At 47.9% G+C, this 15,024-nt stretch overlaps 2 protein-coding genes across 7 annotated transcripts in view; one reads left to right on the top strand and one right to left on the bottom strand.

Moving 5' to 3' along the window:
* The window catches only part of LOC128335359 (vascular endothelial growth factor receptor kdr-like), a 207,074-nt gene that overhangs the window by 106,134 nt on the left and 85,916 nt on the right, over window positions 1-15,024 (top strand). For all 6 annotated transcript variants that reach the window (XM_053273429.1, XM_053273431.1, XM_053273432.1 and 3 more), the window contains exons 8-9: window positions 450-576; window positions 1,223-1,398. In XM_053273429.1, coding sequence (XP_053129404.1) covers window positions 450-576; window positions 1,223-1,398 — 303 coding nt within the window. The remainder of the gene's footprint in view (window positions 1-449; window positions 577-1,222; window positions 1,399-15,024) is intronic.
* The window catches only part of LOC128335362 (uncharacterized), a 161,333-nt gene continuing 152,659 nt past the window's right edge, over window positions 6,351-15,024 (bottom strand). Inside the window, exon 4 of the mRNA XM_053273439.1 lies at window positions 6,351-6,447. Within this exon, the coding sequence (XP_053129414.1) occupies window positions 6,377-6,447 (71 nt within the window). The 3' untranslated portion in view covers window positions 6,351-6,376. The remainder of the gene's footprint in view (window positions 6,448-15,024) is intronic.

Raw genomic sequence — 15,024 nt, 5'->3', positions numbered from 1 at the left:
AAATGCAAACCAGGGCAGACCCTGCTTAGCAAAGGGGACAATTCATGCTTGCTACCACAAGACCAGCTCTCCTCTATCAGCTCAAAGGTTCTGTTTTGAGGCTGCTGGAGGCATCTGGTTGGCCACTTAGGATTCTGGACTAGATGCACCACATTTTGGTCTGATCCAGCAGAGCCCTTTTAATGTTCTTAAGGCCCCAGCGGGCTTTCCCAAGAGCTTACTGAGATTGCATTCACATTGACTCAGAAAGAAGTGGAGCCTATTTGGGAGGGAGGGGGGGCTATTTCTGAGCCAATTCAGTGTGCAGGGTGGAAAACCCGGCCACCTCTGTTGCAGTTGTCTCTGTCTTCATTCCGGTGGTTAGTACGAAGACTCTTGTATTTTGTAGCTTAATGATTGTTTTGCAGAAGACTCCGAAGACTAATGGCCCTTTTTCTTGTTTTTCCAAGGGAGAGCTTTCCTCAGGTTTCCCTATAAGAAGGAACCTCCTCCTGAGATCATCAGGGCAGTATCGGGGCAGAAGATGCTGAAACTTGCTTGGAAGGTTGAAGCTTTTCCCCCACCCAGAGTGACCTGGTAAGGTCCAAAGTGGCACTTGAAACTGATGAGGAAAGTGCAAAAGTAGAGCGAAGATTATGTAACGAATCCCAGTGTGGTGGACCTAGGAAGCTGCCATCTACTGAGTCAGACCATTGGTCTACCTAGCTCAGTATTGTCGACACAGACTGGCAGCGGCTTCTCCAAGGTTACAGGAAGAATGGTTTGCAGGCATGTTCTGTGCCCTGAACCCGCATTCTGGGAACTGAAAACATATTCCAGGATGTGTGTTCACCCTGATCCTCCCACCCTTAAAATGCTACATCTACTCCTCCTCCTACAAATATTTATTTATTCTCTACACTGTCTAACCGTAATAAGAGCTGCCCCATCTCTGACAGCTTTTTAAAAGCCTTTAAAGATGCATCTGTTCACCCAGGCTTTTAATTAATATTGTTTGAATGGTTTTAATGCTGTTTTAAGATATTCTTTAAAGAAATTTTAAATTGTTGTAATGTTTTAAACTTTTCATTTTTATTTTAACTAATGTTTTACTTTCTGTTTTTATTTTGTTGTAAACCACCCAGAGACTTAGGTTTTGGGCAGTATAAAAATATGTTAATAAATAAATATAAATAAATAAATAACCAGATTTTGATTCACCTTTCCTTGGTGTTCAAAACAGGTACAAAGATGGCAAGCCAATCATGAAGAATGACACCAGCTATGAACCAGATCCGATGAAGTACAGGCTGGTCATAAGGGATGTGAGACCAAGGCATGCTGGGAACTACACCATATTTCTGAGCAACACTAAACACGGGCTCTCCGGGAACCTCACCATCCCGGTAGTTGTGTTTGGTAAGTCAGATGTTTAATCACCTCCAACTTATTTCTAAGTTCTATTTGCATTCTAATTTGCAAGGGGAAATCAGAAAAATGAGGAGCCTTGGGCCATGCTCCGTGTCTAATTGATGTGCAGACATACAGTAAATAAACAGAAAGAATAATGCTATTAGGAACACAGGAAGCCGCCTTTTACTGAGTCAGACCTTTAGTCCATTCAGCTTGCTATTGTCTGTACTGACGGGCAGAGGTTCTCCAGGGCTTCAGGCAAGAGGCTTTCCTAGCGTGCCTGGAGATGCTGCCAGGAATTGAACTTGGGACTTTCCCTGTGCAAAGCAGATCCTCTACCACTGAGCTACAGTTCCACCCCTGAGTTATGACTCCATAGTGCTGCTGTTATCACTGCCGCGGCTTCAACAGTGTGTTTGATTCTGTAGGAAGACACAGAATTGAAACGGTTTGTGCTCCGAGGGCTTTCTTTGACAAGAGATGTGGACCATAAGAGTGTTGAGCGCGCTCACACACCTATAGGGCACTCTACAGATAGGAGGGAAGGGTAGTTAAAGGTGCCTTAGTCTGGTTGGCTTTCAGATGGCTTAATTTGAACCCTGAATGATTGTTTTTTATCTGGTATTTGTGGTATTGTATTTGTTTCTGTTGAATATTCAAACCATCATTGTATGCTAAGGATGTGCGAAATGGCTCGAGGTCAAGCCAGTTCGCCATCGAACCGGGCCGGCTCAAGGGATCAAGGTTGAGCCGAACCCTCAGGGCTGACACAGGGTTCTAAAGTGGTTTTTAAATTATCCTTTAACTTACTGTCAGCTTTGGCGGCCTCTGGGGCCAGGTCACCTGGCCACACAAATGGCCAGGGCACAAGCACTGCAGCCTCCAAAATGGCCTCTGTGGTCCGAAACAGCCCATACAAGACTGGGAGGAGGCCAGCGGGGGGAGGGGGAACTGCTGGAAACACACACCCCGTGGCCACAGCTGCACCCCATGGAGGCCTCCAAGCCCGCTGGTAAGTTTAAAAGAAAGAAAGAAAGCTACACTGTAGAACCCTGAACTGACTTGAATTCGAGCCAAGCCCAGGTTCTAGTTTGGGGTGCCCAAACCGAACATGCCCGGTCTGGTTCGAGTCTGGTTTGGACTCGAACCGAACTGGGCAAACCAGTTTTGTGCACACCCCTATTGTATGCCACTTTAGCAACCTTTGCTGGAAAGCAGCCTGTAGTGTGTGTGTGTGTGTTTGTTTTTTGTTTGGGTTTTTTTTTGCAGGGGGGAGGGTTTAATGCCTTCATAGACAGATAAACCCAGTGCACGAGAGAGGTGAGACCAGTGTGCTCACACCAGTGAGTTCTTGGCTCATCATAGGATACATCACTTGCAGGTGTTTCCAACTCGTCTCTGCAAACTTTTTCATCCGAGGCTAATAGTTTTCCAGGGCAGGGATTGTGCATAAGAAGCCCCTTTAGACGCTGATACCACCAGTTATTCACATGGGATTATTATTGTTGCCTGGATTCTGGCTAATGGGTTCTCTCGTGCACGCACAAATGCCTATCTCTGCATAATTGAATGGGTACTGAATGAAAGGATAGACTGTTCCTAAATAGCGATACAAACCAACAAATCGTTGGCATAAAATTCACGGGCAGCTAGCGGAAGGATTTGTGTGCTGGATCCCATCCCATCCAATTCCTCTCCCCAGACAGGACTGCAAGCTTTTCATCTCTGTATTTGTGTACAATTTCATGCACAAATGCTCTCTCTTGTTCCTTTGTCACGCATCAGCACAGCATAAGGACTTAATCGAGAATCATTATTGCAATTATTGTAAATATGTTGCTTATCTCAAGCAGACCAGCTCAAAGAATGCTGATAATTCATAAAGTGAAGAAATATTCCTCCACAGGGGGAGCAGAAGCGAAATAAACAGCAGGTGTTTCATTTTTGGTAGCAGAAGATTACTCCCCACAAAAGATGACCTGCCAAGGAATCTGTTTCTTTCCAAATGATCTGTCTGACCTCAATTTCAAAAAATGAAGAGATGAGTCTTGCTATTAATATGAGAGCATCTAAGCAGCTTTGTCCTCGAGACAAACTCAGTGTGACACTAAGCACATGGAACGTAGGAAGCTGCCTTCTACCGTGTCGGACTCTTGGTCCATCTCACTCTGTATTGTCTACTACACTGACTGGCAGCAGCTCTCCAAGGTTCCAGGCAAGAGTCTTTCTCAGCCCTGGCTGGAGATGCTGCCAGGGATTGAACCTGGGACCGTCAGCATGCAAGTCCTATGTCATCCTAAAATGGATGACAGAAAATGCCCACTGAAATGCAGTGCTTCCTTCCAAATGGCCATAAGAATGCATGGAATTTCCAAGGAGAGCGCCACTGAGTCAGTGTCGACTCCTGGCTGCAGTGTGCTTGCTCCTGTCTGTCTGCTGGCTAAACAGAGTCGCCAGCTAGCTTCAACGGCAACAACAGGGTTGCATAAAAGCCTCTAAGGGGACCCAATGGATGCAGCTTGTTTGTTCTAGGGTGAGAATGAAAAATGCCCCTGTGCTTGACCCTAAGTGGTTCTTAATCACCCCCTCCTGGCTCTTGCTTTGTTCTCACGCCCGGAATCACGGGTCTCTCCCACGTTTTTCATTCTTGGCTCGCCTGGATGTGAAACTGCCGGCTGTTTGCTCAGATCACCCTTTGCTCTCTTCTCCCGCACCCCCAATAATTTGAGACATTTGTCTCTTCTTTGAGCTTTAACTCTAGGCAAGAATTTAATCCAGCAAAACAAGCACACAGTAACCCACCCCAGAGACGTGAGAGTCCTACATGGAAAGCCAGCAGGAGGGCTGCGGGGCTCTTGCCAGTTAACATTCCAAGTGTTTCCAGGGTGATTTGGGAGCATGGGTGGCCAAAGCATAATAATCTCTACACGGGACACCATCATGATGTTTGAAGGGCTGTGGGGATGGGGTGGGGGAGAGGGAATCGTCATTGCTGGAGTCCAGGCGTGCCATGAATCTTTTCACAGAGGACTGTAGTATGCTCGGCATCATGGGTCTGCCCTTGGAGACAGTTTGGAAGGCTAAGCCAGTGCAAATACGGCAATGGGTGATGGAGCGCCACCCATTTCTTTCTTCTGGGCACACGACAGCTCAGGGCGCTGTGAAACCCTAAATGGCTTGAGCCATTCACGGGCAAGAGGCTCTTCTTTCACCAGTCACCACAGCTGAAATGAACTTCCCACGAAAAGCCTCCCCAGTGAATTGGGATGGTGGATGTTGCCTGCATATAATGGCCTTGCAGCATCAGCACTGGACATCTGAAGCTTCTGACCCCCATAGCAAAAATAACTTTAGTCTCAGATAGCTGTCACGCAGTAGCAGTCAGTAGGCTGGATCGCACGATGATAAATAGGGTAGGAGATGCTTCCTAACCGAGTCTGGCATCTGTGCCCGTTCCCGTTTTCTGCTTGTGTGTGAGTGAAAAGCAAGGCTGGAGGTAGGAGGAAGTGATCATTGGTGAGGCATGCGTTGGGTAGGAGGGTTTTCCCTCCAACCTCATTCAACAGCTGGGTGAGGCTGCTGGGTAGGACAGAGTCCTCATACCCAGCCCAAGCCTCACACAGAACGTAAGAATAGCCCTGCCCAATCAGGCCCAAGAAGGCCCATCTAGTCCAGCATCCTGTTTCCCACAGTGGCCCACCAGATGCCCCTGGGAGGCCACAGGCAAGAGGTGAGGGCGTGCCCTCTCTCCTGCTGCTGTTGCTCCCCTGCAGCTGGGATTGAGAGGCATCTTGCCTCTGAGCCTGGAAGTAGCCTACAGCCATTAAGACTAGTAGCCCCTGATGGACTTGTCCTCCATGAATTTGTCTAAGCCCCTTTTAAAGCCATCCAAGCTGGTGGTCATCACCACATCCTGTGGCATAGAATTCCATTGATTAATTGTGGGCTGTGTGAAAAAGAACTTCCTTTTGTTGTCCTGAAATCTCTTTGAATTCAGTTTCATGGGATGACCACTTCCTCCCTGCCTTGCTTTTTACTCACACACAAGCAGAAAATGGGAGCACACACAGCAACCAACCTTGGGCAGGACACTTGTCCTACCCTACTGAGGATCATGAAAACAGTCCTAGTATCGGACATATAACAGTCAACACTTGACAGTATCGTTGGGAGCATTCTCCTGATGCCCTCACCCGCAAAAGGAAGGTGAGTGGTTGTCAGAGACAAAGCATTTCCCGTGCACCCAGTTGTAGGATACTCTTTCAAGGGAGATGCGCCTGGCATCTCCGTAACTATCCTTTCTTCTATCAGGCAGTCTTCTCTGTTTATTCTGGCTTTTGGTGGGTAAATTAGTTTGGTGGTTTGGTCTGATTGCGGCTAATGATCTAACAGCTGCTTTTATTGGTCGTCTTTAAGTATCATGGCATGTTTTCCAATTTTACTACTGTTTTATTATACTGATGGCTTCATGAAACTTGGACAAGCTGCCTTGAATGCCAACTGTGCCAGAAAGACAGCATATATAAACAAAATAAACACATTTAATCCAACTACATTACATACAGAGGACTGGCTGGAAGCCGGATCTTACATGATGTGGACCATCTGGTTGCTATTGAAATTGGAAGTTATGTGCCTATTTCTTCTCTTCTCTGCATAACATGTTGCAAAACCTATTTGTGTTTGGTATTTCCTCCACCACCACCCCAGACTCTGGCAGCTGATTGTGTGGGGTGGAGCTGCAGAAATGCAGAACACTGTGGTTTCAGGACATGGGGAGATATTACCGGGGTGGAGAGTGCTAGATATGTGGCTGCTGTTTTCAGTGGGAGCCATGAAAATGCCGTGGAGAGCCAGTCTTGTGGAAGCCAACATGAATTGCCCGCTTTGAAGTGGATGCAGCCTTGTGGTTGTCCTGTGCAAAAGGATGAGGCCGTTCTGAGCACTCTGGCCTCTCTCTGCCCTTAGGACTACCTTCTGCAGCTTACGCCTGGCCTCTCGCCAAAGGACCGAGGCTCCCTCTGGTTGGTCCTCCTTGTCCCTGGTCATGGCTTCCTTAAACAGGGAAGAAAAGCGAGCCTCAGATCCTGTTCTTGCCCCTTCCTCCTGCCCCCTTTGAACCTTGATGTGGGCCCCTTGTGGCCTTCTTGCCTGTGATTCCCCCCACTTGCGACTGTCCCTCCACCCTGCCCGCCCTCCCCTCAGTCTCTGGGCCTTGCTACACTGTTGCTCAGCCTGACATTTCAGGGCCCTGATGCTCCTTCCCGTGCTTCACCTATGGAGGTCCTGGGTGGGTCGTGGCCGGCCAGGGTCTCCTTGGTCTCTATTGGAGTGGCTTCTGGGCAGACCACGAGACCACCGGGGAGACCCCGCAGCACTGCCTCGACCCCTCTGGCTGCTGTGGTAAGCAAGCTGCCTAGACAATCATTCTCCCCACCCACCCACCCCACCAACACAGCCTCTGAAAGTTATCCAGTCTGGGAAATGTTGATCTTCAGGGAGTCCACCTGGCCTCTGGAGATCCCAATGGAGGGGGCCCCAGCCAGGATCTCTACCCCCCCCCCAAAAAAGCCCCATAGCTCTGCCAGAGCTTGTCATGCCTTGGAGGAGCTCTGGGGACATTAGGAACATAGGAAGTTGCCATATACTGAGTCAGATCATTGGTCCATCTAGCTCAGTATTGTCTACCCAGACCGGCAGCGGTTTCTCCAAACTTGCAGGCAGGATCTTCTCTCAGCCCTATCTTGGAGATGCTTCCAGGAAGGGAACTTGGAACCTTCTGCTTGTACTCCCCAGTGAAGCTCCAGTCCTGTCCTGTCCTGTCCTGTCCCCAGGGCCCCCTGCCTCACGCCTGGGACCCCAGCCATACCCAGGCCAAATTCAGTGCCAGAGGCAAAGTGCTTGCTTGGTTGCTCATGGCCTCTAATGGGTCTACTCAGCTTAGCTCAAGCACCTTCTTTGAATCAGGGCCACCACATAAGGAAAACAGGGTATCAATGAGGCCCCAATCCATATTTTTTAGGGCAGGATAAACACAGCCAATAAAGCAGCCATCCAAGGTGTGTGTTGCCTGCTCAGGTGCAAGTAAGACATTCAGACAGAGTGGCTGTCTAGAGTCCCCCACATCTTTGGAGCAGCACAGATCGATCACCCACTGAGCCCTTAGTGCTCTCCCGGGGGGGCTTTCCTGAAAATGTCATTAGAACACTTTTCTTGGAAGCGGCAGAGCGTTTGTGTGGAAGTGGGGGCGGGCGGGCGGGGGGGAGGTAGAATCTGCCAAACAATCCCAGACACACACTTCAACATCGTCTTAAACACAGCAGCTTTTTCAGACAGAACAAGAGCTGGGAAGGATGTCAGGTGGCATGTTCGGCTGTTTACATAGCCTGCTGGACCAGCCTGCTGCAAGCCCTCATGTGCCCCCTAAGTTTACAGAAAGAGGCATGTGGTTCTCCGCCTGCCCTGGAGGCAGGAGGGATTTCAAAGGAGGACGTGAACTGGGAACAAGGAAGAAGGAGGCGGTGTGCACCTCTAATAGAGGGGAAACGGTGACAAAATAATGTAAACACACAAAAATCAAACTTATCCATGACAAGATTGTAAATTAATGCAGAAAGGGCTTGGCCTTCAATCGTCCAGCACCTCTGTCCCTGATTCTAGATCCCCCTGTACGAGAGAAGCGTTTTTGTGGTAGAATTAAAAATGAAGCTTCTGGGAGTGATTGCAGAAGTAAAATGTTGGGGTTTGTTTGAGGACCAGGCTAGATGTTTAGTTTAGTAGCTGGATTTAGAACACTGCTCTTCACTATTTTGCAAGCAGGGGCCACTTTCTTTTCATTTATTTTCATTTATTTTCTATCCATCCAAAGGCTCTGGGCAGTATACAACAATCAATAACAAAACTAAACAAACCACCATTTAAAACAATCAGCTTAAAACAATATAAAAACAGATTAAAACCAATTAGAGAAATTTAAGAACAATTTTAAAACCTTGGAAGGCCAGGCCAAACAAATGAGTTTTTACGGCTCTCCTAAAGGCCAGCAATGAACCCAGACTACGAATTTCTGCCGGGAGTGCATGTCACAGGCCAGGAGCAGCTACGGAGAAGGCCTGGCTCTGAGTCGCCACCAGACGTACCGGTGGTAACTGGAGATGGACCTCTCCAAACGACCTCAACGTGTGGTGGGGCTCATGCAGAAGAAAGCGCTCTTTAAGGTAACCTGGACCTTTTTTGCCATTTTGGCAAAAACAAAACACCCCTTCGTTGTGAAAGCCAGTCACTGTTCCCTCTAAGGCGTGTGTGCATGTGCATGCGCATGCGCATGCTCACAATCTTTTTTTAATGTCCGCTCAGTTAATTTTAGCTCCCGCTCCGATTGAACCAGGAAGGCCTCACTCTGGCTGCATGTACACACACAGTGCCTTGATATTGCCGCCCAGAACCAAACTCATTCCGCACAGAGATGGAAAAAATTAGAGCCAATGTGAGAGCCAGCTGAAATAAGAGCCTCCCCAGCTCTTACAACTTTTAAAAAGGCAGTCAAGACACATTTGTCCACCCAGGCTTTTAATTAGATACTGTTTGAATAGTTTGATGGTTTTTGATAGTTCTAGTGTTTTAAGTTTTAGATTGTTGTAATGTTCTAACCTTTTTACTTGTTGTTTTTATTGTTTTGTTGTAAACCATCCAGAGACTTGCATTTTGGGCGGTATACAAATATAGATAGACAGATAGATAAATTCCCCCCCACCGTGCTGACCTCTGTACAGTACTGCTCTTTTCTCAGTGCTGGGAGGGCCCTTTAAGAGAGACGGAGCCCTCTCCTCAGAGCTCTCGGAGGAAAGCGCCGGGAAGGACTACACTTCCCAGTGCTCAGTGCATCTGTCCAAGATGGTGCAGGGGCTCAAGTGGGCCCTTTCCCCTCACAGGAGTGCCTCCCCACCCACCCACCAGCTGCACAAAATGCAGGACTGCAAGGTGAAAATGGCCATGGCCTTCTCCACATGGTGCCAAGGGCTCTGTGCAGAATATTCAGCTTCCGTTTCAGACAGGATCAATAGACAAGGGAGCACACTGAGGGTTGATGGGGCTACCACTGACTCCCAGGCCTGGAAATGAACAGCACTGGCTTAGAAGGGGCCTCCCAGCCTGTGGTCCCCCAGATGGTGCTGAACTACAACTGTACAGGCTGGGGGGTGACGAGAGTTACAGGTTCGGAAGCCCTGGTTTAGAACATTCGTATCTCACTTCTCAATGAAAGGTCTCAAAGCAGTTTAAAAGCAGAGCAGAGCAGAGCATAGTCTTTATTTCGGTCTTTGACCAGCATACATTTAAAAGCAAAAATAAATATAGGATCATAGGAAGCTGCCACATACTGAGTCAGACCATTGGTCTATCCAGCTCAGTATTGTCTTCACAGACTGGCAGCAGCTTCTCCAAGGGTGCAGGCAGGATCTTGGAGATGCTGCCAGGGAGGGGACTTGGAACCTTCTGCTCTCCTCAGAGCGGCTCCATCCCCTGAGGGGAATATCTTACAAATAAATAGCTTACAAATAAAAAGTACTCCCCATCTAAAATGGGGGGAACCTCCCCGGCTCTGGCATCTTGTACTCCTAATCCAGATGGTTCTGCCATCTGAAACAAAGAGGGAGATGGAAATGTGACGAAGCATTTCTGGTCACGTCCAGCTTGACCTGAGTGCAGCAGCCCAGCTGCACCCCAGGAGGGGAGGGGTCCATTTGCATAACTCCAATCAAACTGAAAGGGAGAGCAGGTGGGGAAGCAGCCTTGATTGCTCTCTGTGGTGCAGCCATGGGTGTTCCGGTGCGCTTCAGGTCGGCTCTCAGGCCAGCATTTGCCTCTCTCATCAAGGTGGGAACTGAGATCCTTGAGCACTTTACTCTGGAGAGGAGGGAAAGGCTCTCCATTGCATGTTAAGTATGTTTGAGCCGGCTGCATTTGCAATGAGGCTGAACAGGGACAAACGCTGAAGGTTGGCTTTCTCCTTGGGCGTGGGTCACTGGTGGTAGCTTCGTGGTGGGGAGGGTGTGCATGAAGGCAGGGATAGGGCAGGGCCAGCAACTGGCCAGGAGGAAAACAGCTGGGGGGGGGCGGGGGGGCAGTTCATTGGATCACACAGAGAGCTCCCTTATGCAATTCAGCAATAGCCGGGCAATGCACCCAGTGAGGGAAATCTTGTTTGTTTTGTTGTTAGATTTATATATAGCCTTTTCTTTAAAATAATCTCAAGGTAGAGGTCACAATTTTTTAAAAAAATGCAACACTGTTAAACAGTTAAAACCATACAAATACTAAATTGGAATATAAGAATAAATATAAGTCTATTTTAAAAGTTTTTTTAAAAAACATATACACAGTAAACCCATGAAACACAGCACAGAAGCAACAAGAAGAAGAAAATGTTCCTGTAAAAGCCTGGGTTAAAAGCCATGATTTTACTTGCTTTTTAAAAGCCAATGGTGTGGACCCAATACTTCTCTCACATCCATTTGAGAGGACGAGTGGCCGTATCATCTGAAACGGCCCTCTGCTGCTTGACAGTTAGCCCAACCTGTGTGCTTGGTGCTGCAAACCCAAAGCAGATGCTGAAAACGTGTGTGTGTGTGTGTCCATGTGTTTGTGTGTGTTTATAAGCAGGTTATTTGCAGTGAGGTGTTACTTCAGTGCCAGAGGAAGTTGACAAGACTGTTCATCTCTCATCAGCTTAGCAAGTGTCTCACTTTAGTAAGCCCCAAATTCACACCAATTAATTTTTTTTTTAAGAGGATCTTTCTTTCTGTAAAAACAGCTTCTATTCACAGTCCTTGTCTTATTAAATCTGGTTTGAGATGCATGGCTTAAAAGTGTGACTCAAGCTTATATTTAGACTCTGGCATTTGTTAGAAATGGGTTGTCACTACGCGTCAGCCCTTGCACATGCATATGGACGAGAGCTGCTCAGAAATCTTGTTCCGTTCTGCACACATGCAGAAGGCAAGAGAGAAAAGACTGGAAAGGAAGATTGCGGGGTGGGATGGTTCTGCTTGCGCTCCTCAAGCCAGAGATGTCTTTGACAGAAATCTCTCAGCCTCTACTGCCGGTAGTTCTCAAGCATGAGAGGCCTCCTGTTCTTTTAGCATCAGGCAGCGGGGCAGGCAGGGGTAACCTACTCACAGGATAGGGTGTCACACAGAGGAGAAGGGAGCTCAGGAGTAGAGCACCGGCTTTGCAGACAGAAGATTCTAGGATCTGTCTCTGGTGTGGCGTCTCCACCCACGAGAGGCGTTGCCAGCAGAGGTGCTCTTACCCCTGGACTTCGGGGCTGAGGTCCAAGGCCTCCACACACTCTGCCCCCCCCAAATCCTCTTTAGTCCATCCTGGGTGGTGTGGTCGCCGGGCTGCACTGTGCTGGGTGGCCAAGCGTGACCTCTGCTGTAGAGACAAAGCGGGGAGTGGGGAAAGAAACCTGGGGGGTGGGAGTATGTTAAGTTGCATCTTGAAATGTGTCTGCTCATGCATATTTGCATAAATACAGTGGTCCCTCGCCTATCACATTTTCCCAATCATGGATTTGAGTATCGGTGACTGGGGAATTGTGGTCGCCCTCGCCAACCGCAACCTGAGTATCCGTGGTTTGGCAATTTTTTTTTAAAAGGGGGGGGTGTAATTTCCCAGGTCAGGGGGTCATTTCCGGGGTCAGGGGTCATTCTTTAAATTCCTTCAATTCTTTACCTTGTTTTCAGTACCCTAACCCCCTGTTTGCCATTGAAACCAATGGCTTGCCACCCGTGAATTTGCCAACAGTGAGGGTTTCCAGGAACAGAACCTTTGTGGTTGGCAAGGAACAACTGTATACCTGTTTTATATTCTTACATTCTTGTGAGTACAGTTGCTGTTCTTGTGAGTGTGTCATGGTGTGTGTGTGTGTGTGTGTGTGTGTGTGTGTGTGTGTGTGTGTGTGTGTGTGTAGGGGGATGCTTAACTTGCAGCGGGCGGGCGGGGCAGGGGGGCTTCAAAGGCCTTTAGGTCCGAGCTCCAAAATTACCCAGGTGCATCTCTGGCTGCCAGTTGCAAGGAACAATGCCTGCTGAAGAGCCAAACTACATGTTAAATAGGAGTTCCATGCTTGGAAACCCCGATGTCCTTTTCCTGTTCAAGAAGCAGCCATGTGGGACATACTGGTTCAGGGTCATAGGCAGTGTTGCTTGTAGCAGGGAATCCCAGATGATGTTGTCTACAACTCCCAGCATCCCCATCCCACACAGGTAGGGATGCTGGCTGTTGTAGTCAACAACGTCTGGGATTCCCTGTTGCAGGGGACACTGGTCATAGCATGCAGGGAGTCTGAGCCTTTCCCCCTGCACTGTGGCCTGGATTGGAATTGCCCCACTTCCCAAAGTTCTTATTAGCTGCAGAGGGGGAAGGTTATGGACATAGGTTTTTGCCTTCGCGACTCATAACCGCTTGGGGGAAGGGTGGGTGATTTAAGTTGCAGCATTGGCATGGTGAGCAAAGGGTTAAACGGCCCTGTCCTGCTGTCAGGAACCCATGTGGGCTCCTTGGAGGAAGAGCGGGATATAAAATGTAAAATAAAAATAAATAAATAGAATGTGAGGACTGCAGCACTTTGGAGAGCTCCCAGTGAACAACTTGCTCCTGCAAGTGCCAGAGCTGGAATGAGGTCTTAAATATCTCCAGGCTCCACCTACTGCCAGGCTCCGCCTCCCTGCCTGGACAGCAGAGAAGTTTAAAGTGGCTGTCCTCTGGCCTGGAGTCTCGCACTTTTCCTCCACTGAGTCAAGTCCCTCCTGGTGTGGAAGAGACCAGTTCACTGGGGGGCTTGGGCTCAGACTCAGTGAATGCCAGTTCTGAGGCCACCCGTTCCAGTTGTTCTCCCAGATATTAGGCTCCGGCTGCAGAATGGTGTCAGGGTTCGGGTGGTGCCCGGGGCCGACTCTTCAGATCTGACTGCTCAACCATGCGACTGATGAGAGCTGGGGCCGTGACGTCACACCCACACACCCATGGAATATAGGAACGCAGGCACACTGGAAGCTGCTTTTATGGAGTCGAACCATTGGTCCATCTTGCTCAGTATTGATGACACTGACTGGTAACGGCTCTCCAACGTTTCAGGCAAAACTCAGTCTTCCCCAGCCTCACCTGGAGAGGCTGCCAGAGATTGAATCTGGGGCCTTGTGCATGCAAGTGTGCAGATGCTCTTCCACTGAGCTCAAGCCCCTAAAGGGAATGTCTCACAGCGGACAGTGCTCACATGGAGTCACCCATCCAAATACAAGCCAGGGTGAATCCTGCTTAGCAAAGGGGACAATTCATGCTTGCTACCACAAGACCAATTCAAGGGGGCCCTCTTGGCTTGTAGAAATGCCTCCATATAAATAACACTCCAGATTATTGCATCTTGAAAATAATTTTTCTAGTGCTTTTCAGGATGGGGTAGCTTTTGATCAGAACAGGCTTTGCTCACTCAGTGCTCCAGGGTCCGAGGGCCAAGGGGCTGCTGTCAGTGGCAGCGCAGTGTGGCTTGTAGCATGTAGTTCTGCCATCAGCCCCCACGATTTAGTTGCCATGGTAACTCCTCCTTGGTTTATAAAGCTGCTAGTGATCATCACATCTCTATTACAGACAACAGAACTGAATATGCCAGACTCGGAGCACTAATTGTTAATCCTCATACAATTATGAGGATTTATGAGGCAAGCCCCTTGTAATTGTTACATGCATACACAAAACAACTGTTGCTGTTTGTGTTGAAACCATCAGCCACCCCCAAACAAATAATGAATCCCAACTGTTTTCAACAGACCCGTCGTGCAGCTTATGGTAAAGAATTATTCTTTCATTTCCCCAGAAATTATCCCTGTATTAATTTGCTTCATTTTAGGTGTCAAATAATGTTTAATAGCACCATGCACTTAAAAACCTATTGGAGGGCTGGCAATTAATTTGCCACTCATGGAAGTTGTTGCTTTTAATTAGATCTGCAGTGGGAAAATACTGATTAAAAATAAGATGATTTAAATAAAAATGTTCATGCTTTTAGCAAAAGTAGGAAGGTTCTATTCATTTGCATGGATTCATACTCACAGACAGGAAGCCCCGGGAAACTTGGGCCCAAGTTATTTGAAGGAGTGAACCCTCCAATTAATTACTCCGAATGCCTTAAGACTGATTGTGGAGGCACTTTTTAGTGAGCCCTAGTCTTGAGATGGATGGATGGAGGCAGCAAGGTTGGCTCTTTCCTCCTCTAGTGAGTGAAGGTGTGTGTGTCTGTGTGTGTTTCAGTCTCGTGCTTCCCAAATTCTCTTCATCCAAATTTCTCTTCTGGAGTTTGAAGTTCCAAATTAGAACTTTATTTATTTATTATATCTGTACACCGCCCTAAACATCTGTCTCTGGGCAGTTTGCAGCAACATAAACAAATTAAAACAGAAATTAAAACCTTAAATCCAATTTAAAACCCATTTAAAACCAACGAAGCAACTGGAAAACTAGCCTTTAACTTAAATAAGACACGCAAATCAAGAGGGAGACGTCAACTATGGCAAATATTTATATACCACTGTTCAACAAAAGTGTGCAAAGCATGGTTCCTTGCAGGAGCAGCTT

The sequence above is a fragment of the Hemicordylus capensis genome, chromosome 11 (assembly GCF_027244095.1).
Source record: "Hemicordylus capensis ecotype Gifberg chromosome 11, rHemCap1.1.pri, whole genome shotgun sequence".
Classification (NCBI taxonomy): domain Eukaryota; kingdom Metazoa; phylum Chordata; class Lepidosauria; order Squamata; family Cordylidae; genus Hemicordylus; species Hemicordylus capensis.
Note: the sequence above shows the minus strand (reverse complement) of the source record. Positions and strands in the feature narration are given on the sequence as shown.